The sequence below is a fragment of the Chamaea fasciata genome, unplaced genomic scaffold (genome assembly GCF_029207755.1).
Source record: "Chamaea fasciata isolate MVZ Bird 193981 ecotype frontalis unplaced genomic scaffold, bChaFas1.0.hap1 SCAF_29, whole genome shotgun sequence".
In the NCBI taxonomy this organism is placed as follows: Eukaryota; Metazoa; Chordata; class Aves; order Passeriformes; family Sylviidae; genus Chamaea; species Chamaea fasciata.
This window is the reverse complement of record NW_027094114.1, coordinates 3,591,574-3,606,551: the sequence shown is the minus strand read 5'-3', so window position 1 is coordinate 3,606,551 and position 14,978 is coordinate 3,591,574. Positions and strand designations below refer to the sequence as shown.

The window sequence follows — 14,978 nt, the reverse complement described above, 5'->3', positions numbered from 1 at the left end:
TATCCTAGTTGTCTCCTTGCAGTACATGGTTCTAGATTAACAGTTTGCTATTTTCCTTCAATTTCTGTGCCCACATCCTGTGTTCAGAAGGGTACAATACAGCTCCCTCATGGTTTAACCCTAAGGGCACTATTGGGTGTATTAGGTCCACTGAGGCATCGTGTATGGTTAAAACAAAGGCTGTCACTATACTAGTCTCAGGGTTATAGGTGAAATTGACTAACACCTACCAAAACTGAAGCTCCTTCTCCATATCAGAGGCATTGTCCCAAACAATTTTGCAACTTTCGGCAGGAAATGTTCCCTCTCCACCTTCTCTGATAACTGCAGCAGCCACTGATTGCATCCACAGTTGTGCTTGAGTACATCCTAGAGCTAGTGAAATGTTTTCACTAGCTGGACTTAGCGCATTAATTATTGCCTCATGATCTCGCTCTTCTGTGTTTTCCCATTCTGGTAGTATTTGGATCAATTTCCAATGATTGTTACCCAGTGCAAGTAGAGAGGATTGCAAAGGTTGCTGTAGTTGAACTAAATCATTCCCTACTGAGGCTAATTTATTCATCAGTACTTCAGAATCTATGGTATTTAGTACTCCCAACTCTGTTCCTAGCAATCCGGTGAGATCCCTCTTACTTCTAAAATTAGAAGGCATACTCTTTTGGAGCCAAGTGGTCCAGTCCATAAAGGAGTTCTTGAGAGATGGAGCACATTCTGGTTATTTACTTGTACTCCCATTTTTACTCGTTTTAAAGACCACTTTGGGTTAATTATCAGCCCAATTTTGGTCTTATTGCACACTCTTCTATTTTGAGTCTAAACTGAGGGCATTTACTCGAGTATTTGTCACAGCATTCAGGACTAATTCGGATGGGTCTCATGGGTGGGTGGTAAGCCTCATGGAACCCGTCCTGTACAAATGCATACTTACAACCCCACACATTTCTTCTTTCCCACAAGCTTGCATTCGTGACTTTTAGCATCTTATTTAAAGCCTTACGAGAGTAAGCATTGTAAGCTCTCCCTTGACACCTGTTTATCTCGGTCACATTGTACCTACGTGGTATTGCGTTGATTCTTGTTATAGTTACAGTAATTACTGCAATAATTACAATTTTCCACATAATGTCCATGATAACTATTAGTCTATCTATTCATAGTTCCGAGTGAGCTTCAGCTTCAGTTCGTTATCGCCTGGTGTGATCTTCCAGATTCCTTCTGGGGCTTTCTTCACTCAGGAGTGATGGATCCAGGCTTTCTGTTCTTTGATCTTGATTGCAGTGAAGGTAGTAAGAAGCACCTGGAATGGTCCTTCTCACTGTGGTTCCAAGGTCTTTTCTGCAAAAGACTTAACATATACATAGTGGCCCATCTAATTCTCTGTTTTGAGCTCCGACCACATATTTCTCAATTTCTCTAAGTTGTCTATTCAGGGCCTCCATATACCTATGTAGGGTCTCTTCCCCTACTTGCATAGGTGTTGTTCCTTCTTGAACTGCATATGGCCTTCCATACAGTATTTCAAGAGGGCTTAGTTTCTCTTTTGCCCTTGGTTTTGTCCGAATTTGCAATAATGCCAATGGGAAAGCCTGGGGCCAGGGCAAATTTACTTCTTGCCCCAATCTCACAGTTTGTTGTTTAATCAAGTGGTTCATTTTTTCCACTTGACCGCTAGATTGAGGGTGGTATGGGGTATGCAATTCCCAATCTATTCCCAGGTGATTACTTATTTGCTGCACAATTTTTGAAATAAAGTGTGGCCCTCTATCTGAGGATATGGTGGCTGGAACTCCAAACCTCGGTATTATTTCTTGTAACAGTGCTTTGGTTACCTTTCAGACCTTAGCTGTTCTGGCAGGAAAGGCTTCTGGCCATCCTGAAAAGGTATCGGTTAACACCAATAGGTAACGATATCCTCCCTTCCTGGGCAGCTCTCTAAAGTCAATTTGCCATTGTTGCCCAGGTCCACAGCCCTTCCCAATTTGTCCCACTTTAGGCTTTGGAGTATTTTTGGGATTAGTTTGGAGGCAAAGGCTACACTGACAAATTACTTGTATCACTGTGCCCTGCAATTTCCTGGCCATGATCCTTTCTTTTAAATAGTTATACAGGGCATCTATTCCCCAGTGTGTTTTCTCATGCTCCCTCTGTACTAATGCCCACAACAAATAGGAGGGTACTACAAGTTTCCCTTCTTCTGTTACAGCCCATCCCTCCTGGTTATAACTTGCCTTTTCTCCTTAATGAGTTTCTTATCCTTTTTATTGTATATTGGCTTACCCTCAATAGAAATTTTTCCATCTGGAATTAATGCTGCTTCAATTGTCTCATCAGGTATCTCACCTTTTGCTGCTTCTTTTGCCTCTCTATCCGCCAGCATATTCCCTTCTTCCAATTCTAAGCTCACCTTCTGGTGTGCTTTGATATGCATGATGGCTACCTTCTCAGGTAATTGTACTGCCTCCAACAGTCTCAATATTTCGTGTGCATGTTTAATATCCTTCCCTTGTGAGTTTAACAGTCCTCTCTCTCTCCAAATGGCTCCGTGGGCATGCACAACTCCAAATGCATACCTTGAGTCTGTGAAGATATTAATTCTTTTTCCTTCTGCCAGCTCTAGGGCTCGAATTAAGGCTATTATCTCAGCCTTCTGTGCAGAGGTGTTCGTTGGTAATGGTTTGGACTCTATTACCTCTCTGCTTGTGGTAACTGCATACCCAGCATGCCTCTTCCCACTGATGACATAGCTGCTCCCATCAGTAAACCAGGTTTTGGCATTTTCAAGCTGGCTATCTTTCAGATCCGGGCGACTGGAGTAGGTGGCTTCAATGCTCTCCAGGCAATCATGGATCACTGGTTCTCCCATACTTCCGCTGAGGAAGGAAGCTGGGTTCACAATGTTAGTTACCACAATCTCAACATCATCCTGTTCCACCAGTATAGCTTGGTACTTCAGGAATCTCTGTGGGGAGAGCCAATGCCCCCCTTTCGCTTCCAAGACTGTAGACACTGTGTGAGACACTAGCACTGTCATCTTCTGGCCCAGGGTGAACTTGCGTGCCTCTTGGATGTTCACTGCCACTGTTGCAATGGCTCTGAGGCACCCTGGCCACCCCTTAGCTGCCATATCTAGCTGCTTAGAGAGGTAGGCAACTACCCTTTGATACGGGCCCAGGTTTTGTGCTAGTATCCCTAAAGCGATCCTTTGCGTCTCGTGAGAAAACAAAAAAGAATGGCCTACTTACATCTGGAAGTCCCAAGGCTGGTGCTGACATGAGGGCCTTCTTTAGCTGGTCGAAGGCTCGAGCTGCTTCTTTGTTCCACTGAAGATCTCTGCTTCCTTCTGTGATCAAGGCATACAGAGGTTTAACAAGTAATCCATAATTATAAACCCACAGTCTGCACCATCCTGTGATGCCTGAGAAGGTTCTCAGTTCTTTCACTGTCTGAGGCTTTGGGGTCTGGCATATTGCCTCTTTGCAATCTTGCCCTAAGGTTCTCTGTCCAGCACTCACTTCATAGCCCAGGTAAATTACTGTTTGCCTCACCATTTGGGCTTTCTTCTGGGACACCCGATACCCCTGTAGGCCCAAAAAGTTTAGGAGGCTTACCGTCCAGTCCACACATGTTTCCTGGGTCTGGGTGGCTATTAGGAGGCTATCCACATACTGGAGCAACTGTCCTTCTCCTGGTGGAGGTTCCCAAGACTCCAAATCCTTTGCAAGCTGTTCCCCAAATATGGTGGGGGAGTTTTTGTACTTTTGAGGCAAACACACCATGTGAGCTGAGTTTTTCGTCCAGTTTTGGGGTTCTCCCACTCAAATGCAAAGATTTTCTGGCTGGCTTCATGGAGAGGGAGGCAAAAGACAGCATCTTTCAAATTTAAAACAGTAAACCAGGTTAGTTCAGGGATTAAACGAGTTAACATTATATAAGGGTTAGCAACTCCTGGATACAAGTCTTCAGTTATCTTATTAACAGCCTTTAAGTCTTGTACTAGCTTGTATGATCTGTTAGGCTTCTTCACTGGCAAGATAGGAGTGTTAAAATCAGACTGACACTCTTTTAGTAGTCCTATCTTCAAATGTTTTCAATAATTGGACTAATCCCTTCTCTGTCTTCCTTCTTTAGGGGGTATTGTTTAACTTTTACTGGCTGCCCTCTTTCCTTAAGTTTGACCTATACTGACAGTGCATTCTTCGCCCGGCTTGGTATGTCAGAAGCAAACACCCCAGGAAAAACTTGATCTAATATTTTCCTGAAATTCTCTTCTTCATTGGCAACTTCAATTTCTTTGGTTATCATTATCAAGCTTAACAGATCTACATATTGTTGATCTTTTACCTCCAAAATAATTTTCCCATTCTTAAATATTATTTTTGTCTCCAGCTGCTCTAGCAGATCTCTGCCCAAAAGTGCAGATGGAGCTTTAGGCATATAAAAAAATCAATGAATTCCCCATTGTTTTCCAATTTATACTTCAATGGTTTGCAAAAAATAAGATCTCTCAGATTGGCCAGTCGCTCCTTTTACCACAACATAGTCATTGGTCACAGGTATTAGGGCCATATTCAGCACTGAAAATGTTGCCCCTGTGTCTATTAAGAATTCTCTCTTTTTTTTTTTTTTAATGCTTTTTGATCTTATTCTAATTCTTAAGTTTCACTTGGTATTCTTCTGGTACAAAAATATGCTGGCCACACTCAACTTTAGGAATTTGTACTGGTTTCTTTAAGATCTCTGAAATCCCATTTTCCAGCAACTCAAACATTTTACCGCTGCGTAGGCTTATAGTTCCACTCTTAGGTACTAGCCACCTGTACCTTTATCGGACCCACAAGCCTTGACAGACTGCACCACGAAGCACAGTCTGCTGATTACAGTAGCAGCCCCTCCTTGGGCAGGGAACTCTTCTGAACCAGCCTCCCAATTCTTGTGCCTCCTATTTCTGGGCATATATCAAAATCAACACAAGAGAGAAAAAACAAAGAAACAAAACTAAACAAAAACTAGTTTGTTAACCTTAAACAGGAAAAAGTTAGCTGTACTTTCAGCTGTTGAGGAAAAAATTACAGTTAAAAAGCAAAAAAAGGAAAAATAAAAACAAGGCTCGAGACATAAAAAGCAAAAAAGAATTCTTTTCAAAATAAGGCTCGAAGCATTACCTGTTGTGAAAAGAACTTATGGTTAAGAAAAGGATAAACGTCTTTTTATTAAAGCAAACAGACAAAAAGCAGAAACAGACAAATGAAAACTTTTCCAATCAGTCAGGCACAGTTTTAGGCTCGCAAAGGAAGCAGCCAAGGTGGCGGGGGGGAGATCCCCCATGATTCTGAATACATTCTTAAAATCCCACAGACTTCGGCTGGGACACAGCACAGACCCTCCTGCAGGAAAGCGGGGGCGGGGCTCGATCCCACACTCCCCCTTCGCTCTTCTGCAGTCGAAGCCGAGGACTACAGCACTTTGAAGATATTATCACACACTCTGGCAATTGCAAACTTCCATTCGCCAAAAATCCCTCCGCGTTTTACAAAGAGCTGGGAAACATAGCCTTAGGCTGTGAGTTCAGCCTGTTGTCTGACTACCAAGGTGACACTAAGTACCCTTGATCACCGGCTATGTCAGGCATGGATGCGAAGAGACGGAAAAAAACCTTCTTGCCTGTTTTGTTCCCTTTTTTTTTCTTCTTTTTCTTTTTCTTTTTTTTTCCTTTTTTTTTCCTCTTTTTTTTTTCTCTCTACAAACAGTAAACAGCTTATTCACTCACGACGCTTTTCTACTGAACGACAAACTGATTGAAGTCACACTATCAGTTAAACGATCAAAGCTAGCACACAGCTTTCCCGTGAGACGCCACAGCCTTCCCAAATCCCTCCGCCTTCTCAGACAGAGGTATCCCTCTGCCAATCAGCGGGGGTTTTAAAATCTCTTACGTGTTCCAAAAACACTTACAGAGATTAGTAGCACATTCCAAAATTACACAAACCGAAACGACTACTTCACAAGCTTTCACAAACCGCAACACAAACAGTACAAAATTGATCCACAATCACAAAACCTCGGGATCACCAAACAGACACAGGTCTGTCCGCAATACACACACACACACATCCAGTGCGCGGGACCACGACTCAAGACGGGACCCTTTGCATCTCAAAACTCAGATTATGCATTACCATGCATTATGCACTAGCCCCTCAGATTATGCATTACCAAGGTGCACCTTTAAACTACAAGCCGAAACCGGAGCTAGTACTGCTTTAAAACCAACAAGACCCAAGACCGGCGGCTCTGCTGCCGCCGTTGCTGCCCCTCCACTCGGGATGCAGCCACCAACTACCAGGTTCTTTACCTGGAAAGAAAACAATCATCTACAATACTCCGCGGAGTTTTTCCAAAACTCATTCAGGCCTCGGCTTTGCATAAGACATCTCTTATGACTTACAAGCTGCCTCTATTCAAAGGTACCTGTCTTCAGTATTTGTTCTTTATTTTATTTTTTTTTTAAACATACCTTTTTGTCCGTAGTTCCAGCAGGCTCTGGTCTGTCTCCGGGGGTGTCAGGGGGGTCACAGGAGCCTTCTACCCAGAAAATCCTGGGGGGCGCCCAAAAGGGTCCTAGACGCCGATGGCCCCCTCGGCGAGAGAGAGCGTCTCCTGGCTGGCTCGCCAAAATGAATTATTAAAAAAATATGAATATCGCCCTAATGCCGATATCCAAAAGACTCTCTAACAGTTTAAAGTTAGAAAGTGTATGTTTAATTACGACGCCAGGCAGTGTGCGGGATAGCTCCGAAACACACGCGCACCTACAGAAGATCACAGGGTCTTTTTATGTATAGAAGTATTAAATACCCAAAACACAAATGTATATTCATGACTTTAGTACATCCCATTCCCCGCTTTGTATGGTAATTAGCCAAAAGCTATTAAGCATGCGTGCTTTGTTCTTTGAAATGGGTCGGTGGTCTTTTTTATGGGGCAGGGTCTCAAAATGATGAAGTAAGTGAGTCTTCTTCACTTTGACTTTTTAACCTTTTAGTGTTGTGTGACAACTGAATCCTGTTTTCCCAGGAGTATTTGATTTATGAATTCATTGTCCTTCTTGAAGCCTATTGATTAGTCAGAATACACAAACATAAGTTGACAGGCCTCATGATTTATCAGTTCCTTAAATCCGGCTTCTGCTTATCAAAAGGGAAGTCTATCTGTCTTACTTCAGCGATATCTGGTTAAACTAAAATCTTTAATTCTTGAAAATTAAAGTTTCAGTGGCCGCAGGCTACGGCGCTGATGACGAGGCTGTTGCCCAGGAGGGCAGCCAGGGAGATGCCCAGGAAGAGGCAGAAGTGCAGGAGCTGCAGCTGCCGCGTGTCTGCCAATGCCAGCAGGAGGAAGTGGCTGATGGAGCTGCTGTTGGACATTTCTTCACCCTGGGCATGGTGGACTGTTGAAAGAAGACATTGAGAAGCTGTGACAGATTTCCTTGATTCAATCCTATTTTATTAGGAATTCCCTCAAAAGTATTTCTGTTGTTCTGCAGAAAATTCAGTAAAGTTTTATTTTTGAGTTCATTTTTGTGCTGCTTAGTTACTGCCACATCTTCAGCATTGCTCTCAGCCTGAACACTGGGGAGCCCAGAGGGAAAACAGAGCCTGTACCCCAGTGCAATCAGACCAGCTGGTCCTGCACAGATACCCTTTGCTCATTACACCTCCCTCTACTTCCGGGTGATTGGACTTAAACCTTTCTTGAAAACTAAAGTGGACTATCTGTAAGCTGCAATTTCAAAATTAATTTCCCTACACTTTTCTCTCCCTTTTTTTTCTGTGTTGTTGTATAGGAAGGGATATCCAGGGCTTGTCTTGCACTCTACTACCTGGAGTTGTGCCTACTGGGAGCTGTTTCTCTCTATCCAAGCCTTGTCCCTGCCAGTGCTCCCAGAGCCCAGCCCAGCCCTGGGGGCTGAGCTCTGCCCTGCACACCCCTCCCAGCCCAGACCACTGCTCAGGGGCATCTCCCTGGCAGCAGGGCCTTAAGGGCAGCTCAGACCAACAGAGATGCTGCAAGCCAAGGTGCTGCTGCTGCTGTCTGTAGGTAGAGGAGGGTGAGGAGGCACTTTCTGAGGGAGATCTGAGACAGATCTGCTGATGCCCAGGGTGACAGTGCAGGAGTCTCAGTGACACAGGCAAAGCTGACAGCCCTTTCCCTTTCCTTTAGAACAAAGCTGAGAGCAGTCCTGGCCATGCAGCACCCTTTCCACAGCAGGAGGAGTCTGCCCTGCCGGGGTCACTCCTTCCACCTCCAACTTCACCCCACGGTCCATGAGGATCTCCAGGCAGGCTGAGAGCTGCCCGTAGCAGGTGGCAGATCCCCTGGCCTGGCCAAGAGCCCTCAGGGCTGCAGCACCTGCTCTGCACAACAGCCATATTCCTAAGGAACCAGCAGCCCATCCCAATGAATAGGGTGAGTTACACTGATGGTTGTCAATTCCATTTCCTGCCTAGAAATCCTGAAACTGCTTCTGAATGCTGCTCCCCTCAACTCTTGGACACCGACCCACACAGAGCTGGGAAAATAATCCCCTGGCCACTAGGTTACAAGTGAGTTATGTCAAAGTTAGAGCTCTGTGGGAAATCTCTATCCATCCCTATCCTTTTAAAATATCTGTATGTGGGGGTGTGCATAGATGTGTCTTGTATGGAAAGGAAGGAGTGCACAAGCAACATGACTGAAACCTTCACTCTGTGTTCATTCCATACCCAAGGGAACAAAGATGTTATGGAATCCCTTGTATAGATAGACCCTTCTGTCCATGGGTACAGAGACATCCCAGAGCCCCTGGCACACACAGACCATTCTGTCCACGGATACAGAGACATCCCAGAGCCCCTGGCACACACAGACCCTTCTGTCCATGGATACAGAGACATCCAGAGGCCCTGGCACACACAGACCATTCTGTCCATGGGTACAGAGACATCCCAGAGCCCCTGGCACACACAGACCCTTCTGTCCATGGGTACGGAGACATCCCAGAGCCCTTGGAACACACAGACCCTTTTGTCCCTGTAGGACGGAGCACAGTGGCGGGTGGGGGCAGTTGGTGGGCAGTGAGTCCCGCACAGCAGGCAAGACCCGGCTCCAGCCCTGCCAAGGCTCAGTGCCGGCTCCTCTGAAATGGGAAAGCCCTTCAGCCTTGCCCCTGCACAGAGGGGCACTGCTGGCCTGGCAACACAGGTTGTCTTCCCCACGAGCTGCAGGAGATGAGAACACAACACTTGCAAACACTGACTGCAGGCCACAGCTCTGGCTGCTCCCCATGAACCTCAGCTCTGGCACCACTGTCTGCCCCAGGCTCCAGAGGATGCAGTGGGAGCCCGGCTGGGCTCTGCCCTGGGGCCATCCTGCAGGGACAGCTGCAAACAGGGAGCAATTGGTTGCCACAAACAGCCAAGCCAGGGGTGGAGGGCAGCTGGTCCAGCCCGGACTGCACTGCTGTGTGCTGTGCTCTGGGCTCCCCGCAGAGGGGACTGCACTGGTGTGCCAGAGGAGACAAAGAAGCTTCAGCTTCAGCCTAACTGAGGTGGGTGGCTGGGCCAGGAAGAGTGGGGTGGCTCATGGGACTTCACAGAGCTCATCCTGCTGGAAGGATGAGGAAAAGGGAGTGGGAACTCAGCAGTGAGGAGAGCTGAGGGCAAGAGAGCAGCTCTGAATGACACTAAAATGCCACCAGACCTCTGAGGCATTGCTGCCCCTCAGCCAGTGACAGGATGAGTCCCTAAGCCTGGGGCTCGGTCTTCCTCATGGTGACAGGCACCAAGGATGGCAATAGTGTGATGGAGACTGCAATCAGCTGGGCACTCACTGGGGGAAAATAGGGAGCAGTTGTGAAGGAAAATGCAGGTGGGGGACAGAACTGTTCAGAGAAGGGCTGAGCTACAGCTTGAGCAAGCTGAAAAATGTCATTTGGCATCACCCCAGATTGATTTCATTTCAGAAGGTATTAAACAAGTTTATTTTGGGGAGGTGTCATGTTTTTCCTTGGAGATGCACCCTCTGCAAACTTGAGCTGCATTGCCAAAATGCTCAAGGCAAGTCTGCTGCAGGTCACACCGTTTCTTCTTTGGCTGATCCCAGCCCGGTGCTGAGCTCCAGCAGAGCCCTGGCAGAGCCCAGAGCAGCCTCAGCATCCGCAGAGCCTGGCTGCAAGGACAGAAACCAGAAACCGCCCGTCAGCTGAAGGCTCCTGTGCCCTTGTCCCAGCCGCCCGCAGTGCCCAGGCCATGCTGGCCGTGCTCAGAGCGGGGCCCAAAGCTGCCCATCATTGCTGCCTTTGGCAGCAGAGCAGGAGGGCAGGACACGTGCCCAGCCTGCAGCCAGCCAGGGCAGATCCACCTCCCCAGCAGCTGCCCAGAGCAGGATGCTTCTGTGATGGCTGCCATCTCCCAAAAGCTCTTACCCCACCCGTGCCAACAAGACAGGGACACACCTCATGCCATCCGCCGCGGGAAGAAAAGCTGCTCCCAAACCACGTCCTAAGCCTTCTCCTTCATCCACTCCACAGCTGGTCCCAAGCACTTCCCAGTCAAGACTGGACACCACCTAGAAGGCTTCCTTTAGATAAACAATCATCAAATTAACAAAAAGAGATTACAGACAAAAAAGGGAAAAAAGGGAAAAGGTAAAAGATCCTATCTCTGTCAGAGGTTGAGGAAGCCCCCATGCCCTGCATGCTAGGGAAAAACCCACCCACCAGTGAGGGAAGCCCATGCTTTCACTCTTTCCCCCCTACACTGCCCCCCAAAATAATGGTGATCCCAAAGAAAACAAAGGGAGTGGAGCAGCCCAAGTCTCTCCTTGCCGGCAAAGCAAAGCAGCCGAGCACAGGTTCTGGAGTCCCACCTCTGCTCCCACCTTGGGGCTTTGTTTGTGTCGGGCTGGCTGCCCCAGCCCCAGCCCAGGGCGTGGTGGGGAGTGGTGGCCGTTAGCAGGGCCAGGAGCCGACTCCCATTTCAGAACCACCCCAGCCCGTGCCCCCAGCCCTGCCAAAAAGCAGCTTGGCAGCCCACTGAACAATCAGTTGCATCAGCTTCAGTAAAGGGGGGAACCTTTGGTTCCTGGCCAGGCTGTGCAATGCCCAAATCTGAGAGCATCCCCCTGTGTGTGAACTCATCTGCAAATTGGCTGCGGAGCCTGGCTTTGAAGAAGGTGCCAGAATTGAAGTCCATCACCTTCAATTGCTGGTGGCCAGGTTCAGGAAGAGGTTGTCATCCTTGTTGTCGTCCTCGCTGTCTCCAGCAGCAGCAGCCCCACCTGGTCCAGCTTCTCCAGGGGCTCCTTCTCCTTCCCTGGGGGTGAGACCAGGCTGTCACTGTTCTGCCCAGGGCCCCAGCTGTCAGTGAACCAGCACAAGCCAAAACAACTCGCATGGCAGCCACCAGTGGTAGGCAGAGCAGCTCAGCTCCAGCACAAGGGCTGCCTGTGCCCACCTGATGACCCCTGTGCAGTGACACAGGCAGCACAAAAAAGTCTGGGTTTCTTTGCTTCTGATTGCCAAGGCATGTGTGCAGCTGGAACTTACCAGGGCCCTGCATCAAAATGTGCCTCTGGCTCTCTCCCTTCTTCTACTCCAGATGAATATCCTGCATCCAAGGATCACCAAAAAGGTCTTCTAATGAAGGCCTTTCCATGTCATCCACGGATAAACAGCACCTGATGAGATCCTTTCACTCTGGGAAGAGAAACCAGAAACTGCTAGTCTGTTGGAGAAGGCCCCTGGCAGCTTTGCCCCATATTCCCATGCCCAGGCCATGCTGGATGTGCTCCGAGCTGGGCCTAAACTTTCCCATCAATTCCCTGCTTTGGAGGAGAGCAGGAGAGCAGGACATGTGCCACCTCCTCAGCGGCTGCCAGAGCAGGATGCTCACGAGCCAACTGCTGTCTCCCAGCACTGGTATTCCCCCCGTGCCCAGAGATGAGGATCCAACTTGAGAGAGCCGTTGTGGCAGCGGGAGCTGGCCCCAGCTGATGTTCCAGCCACTCCTGAAAGGGTGCTGCCCGCAGACCATCTGGTGCAGGAGCATGCCCAGGGACCAGATGGTAGCTGGCTCACCGTAGTACCAGCCAAAGTCGGTCCATTCTGGGGGGCTGTATGCTGGTGTTCCTGTGGAATACAGATGGAGTTCATCAGGGGGATGCTTCTGCTCCCAGAGCCTGGCCCCAGCATCCCTGGGCATGTGGGGACTGCCCCAGTGGAACATGGTGTGACCCGCTGCCCTCCCACCAGGACCTGGGACTTGTGTGAAAAATTGTTATTGGAAAAGAAACCACTGGTGTAGGAAAAGGGTGGCAGAAGCCCTGGAAAGGCCTGACCAGAACAAGAAAAAACCCACTCAGAGCAGGAGGAAAACCATGCCTTCCTCCTCCCTGCCTGCATTGCCCCAAATAACATTATGAACACAAGACAAAGAAGGCCAGAGGAGCAGTCCAAGCCCTTTCTCACCTGCACACCAAACTGGCTGGTGCACAGGTTCTGACTCCACGCTCTCTGATACCCCCACCCACAGGTGTTTCTGTCAAGCTGGCTGCTCCAGCCCCAGTCCTGGGCAGAGTGGCTGGCAAAGGCTGCCAGCAGGGCTGGAAGCTGGGCCTCAACCCACCCCTGCTCAAAAGCAACTCACCTGAAGTCTCAGTGCCATGACTGGCAGCAAAAGGGAGAATCCCCACTGCCACACCCAGGTTGGGCTGTGAGATGTTGGGCCATCAGATGTCAGCAACTGGGAGCACATCCTTGCATGGGCTCACCTGCAAATTGAGTGTATGCCGTGTCTTGAAGGTAGGTGCCACAGCCAAAATCGATCAATTTGGCCTGCCTGGTGACCAGGTCAACCAGGACGTTCTCTGGTTTGATGTCTCTGTGCAGGACCCCGCAGCTGGTGCAGTGCCGCACGGCCTCCAGCACCTGGCGGAACAGCTCCCGCGCCACCTCCTCGGACAGGAACCTCTGTGCCCGAATGAAATGCTGGAGGTCCTGACACCGCTCTGGGTGCTCCAGCACCATCACGATTTCACTGGGGAGCTCAAGCCACTCCAGCAGCTGGACGACACCAGGGAAGCCAGTGGAGACCCTGTCCAGCAGCACGATCTCCAGTGGTGCGCTGGTGCCGTTGGGCTGTGGGAGGATCACGATGCCGTCAGTGTGGCTGAGGCCGTGCCAGGGGTGGAGAAGCCCTCACCCAGCCCGGGATGTTCTGCACCCTCCGCTGGCCCCACGCCCGCTCTCCCTCGAGGCGTCCTGGCGGCTTCCACCCTGCCGGGCCTCGGCTCGTCCCCGCACGGAACGCCTTGGCTTTTCCCGCTGGCCCCTGCTCACTCACCAGCTCTCCCCAGTGCCGAATGCGGTTCCGTGACACCCTTTTGATGGCCACCTGCAAGCCAAGGGGAGCAGCGGGCTGAGCTCGCTGCCCACGCTGCCCACGCTGCCCAGCCCCATGCTCTTCCTCCTCCGCCCTCCTCCTCCTCCCCCTGCACCCGCCACCAGCCCCGCCGCTCACCGGTGCGCCGTCCGAGAGCAACGTCCCTGCGAAGACTCTTCCGAAGCCGCCGCGCCCCAGCAGCGAACCCAGCCGGTACTGCTCCTGGAGGCCCTGCTGCGCCTTCCCTGCCGGCGAGACGTGGCTGTCAGTGCTCGGCCCGGGGTCAGGAACGGCCCCTGACCGCCCCTCAACCGCCCCGGGCCGGGAATCCCCAGGCGTTCGCTCCTGGCAACGCGACAGCGGCAGCTCGGGGACGGCGGCCACGCTGCCGAGCGGCGGAGCTCGGGCCTGGGAAGCCGCAGCGGAAGCGGCGGGAGCGGTCGCGCCACGTGTGTCCTCTGCGGGGCCCGGGAGGGGCCGGGGCCGGGGTTGGGGTCGGGGCCGGGGCCGGGGCCGGGGTCGGCACAGGCGGAGGCAAAGAACGGCGATGCCGCCGCAGCCCCAGGCACTGATCCTCCTCCGGCACCGCCATCGCCAGGACAGCCAGAGCCCGGCAGAGGCGAGACCGCGGCGGGAGGCCCGGGGCCGGGGGCGGGGACGGGGCAGCCCTGCCCGGGGCCGGGGGCAGGCCTATGGCATGGCCCGGCCCTGCAGGGGAGAGGGAGACTGCGAGAGGACGGGGACACCGGGACAGGGAGATTGGGAGAGGGTGCGGGACTGCGGGAGAGGGTGCGGGCCTGCGGGAGAGGGAGAGGAAAAGCAGGAGGAAGTCGCCAAAAGTCGCTTTTTCTGCTGCTGCTGCCGCTGCTGCTGCCGCTGCTGCCACTGCTGCCGCTGCTGTCGTAGCAACTGAAGCCCCGGGGCCGTTTTTCCTCGGGTCCGTTTGTCCGTTGCCCGCTCAGCCCCACGCCGAGCCCCGCGCTCCCCGGGGGCAGCCCCAGGCCTGTCCAAACACGGGAACTTTGCCCACAGGAGCCAAGACCCAGAGTCTTGACTCCTGCACTGTGGCAGAGCAATCCCCTTGGTTGCTGCTGTGCATTGTCCCTGATGAGGGTCAGACACTGTCAGAGCACGTTCCCTGAATGCAGAATTCGTACCTGGCCCAAGCACTGCACTTGTGTCTCCAGCATTGCTTTCCAATAAAAACAGGGGAAGGCAAATTGTGTGTAGCTCATGGTATTTTACAGCATCTCCAACTTGCCAAATCATAGATCTTAGAGGTGAGATCCATTTGTAGTTCCTGTGATGGAGAAGTAGTGCAAGATAGAAAAGGGGAGCATCAAAATCATTTGACAAGGACATCTTTGATTGCTTCTTTACATTTTCATTTCATTTCTTAAAAGCTCTTTCAGTTTTCCCAGAATCTTCTCCACACTCCTGTCTGCTCTTTCCAAGAACACTTCCTGGAGAACGAGGTGCAGCTTCTGTCACAAGACGTGCCACCAACTGCAGCTTCCCTTGGCTTTCCACACTGTGTGTGAAGTAGGAGTCTTGCAG

At 50.6% G+C, this 14,978-nt stretch overlaps 1 protein-coding gene across 1 annotated transcript; it reads right to left on the bottom strand.

The window, feature by feature from the left end:
• Positions 1-11,732: 11,732 nt before the first annotated feature.
• Positions 11,733-14,013, bottom strand: LOC136302479 (serine/threonine-protein kinase pim-1-like). Its single transcript, XM_066205956.1, has 5 exons — positions 13,780-14,013; positions 13,560-13,661; positions 13,383-13,433; positions 12,811-13,177; positions 11,733-11,737 (listed from the first exon to the last, which is right to left on the bottom strand). Exons 1-5 carry the CDS (start codon positions 14,011-14,013, stop codon positions 11,733-11,735), a joined length of 759 nt encoding a protein of 252 aa, XP_066062053.1.
• Between the last annotated feature and the right edge of the window lie 965 nt (positions 14,014-14,978).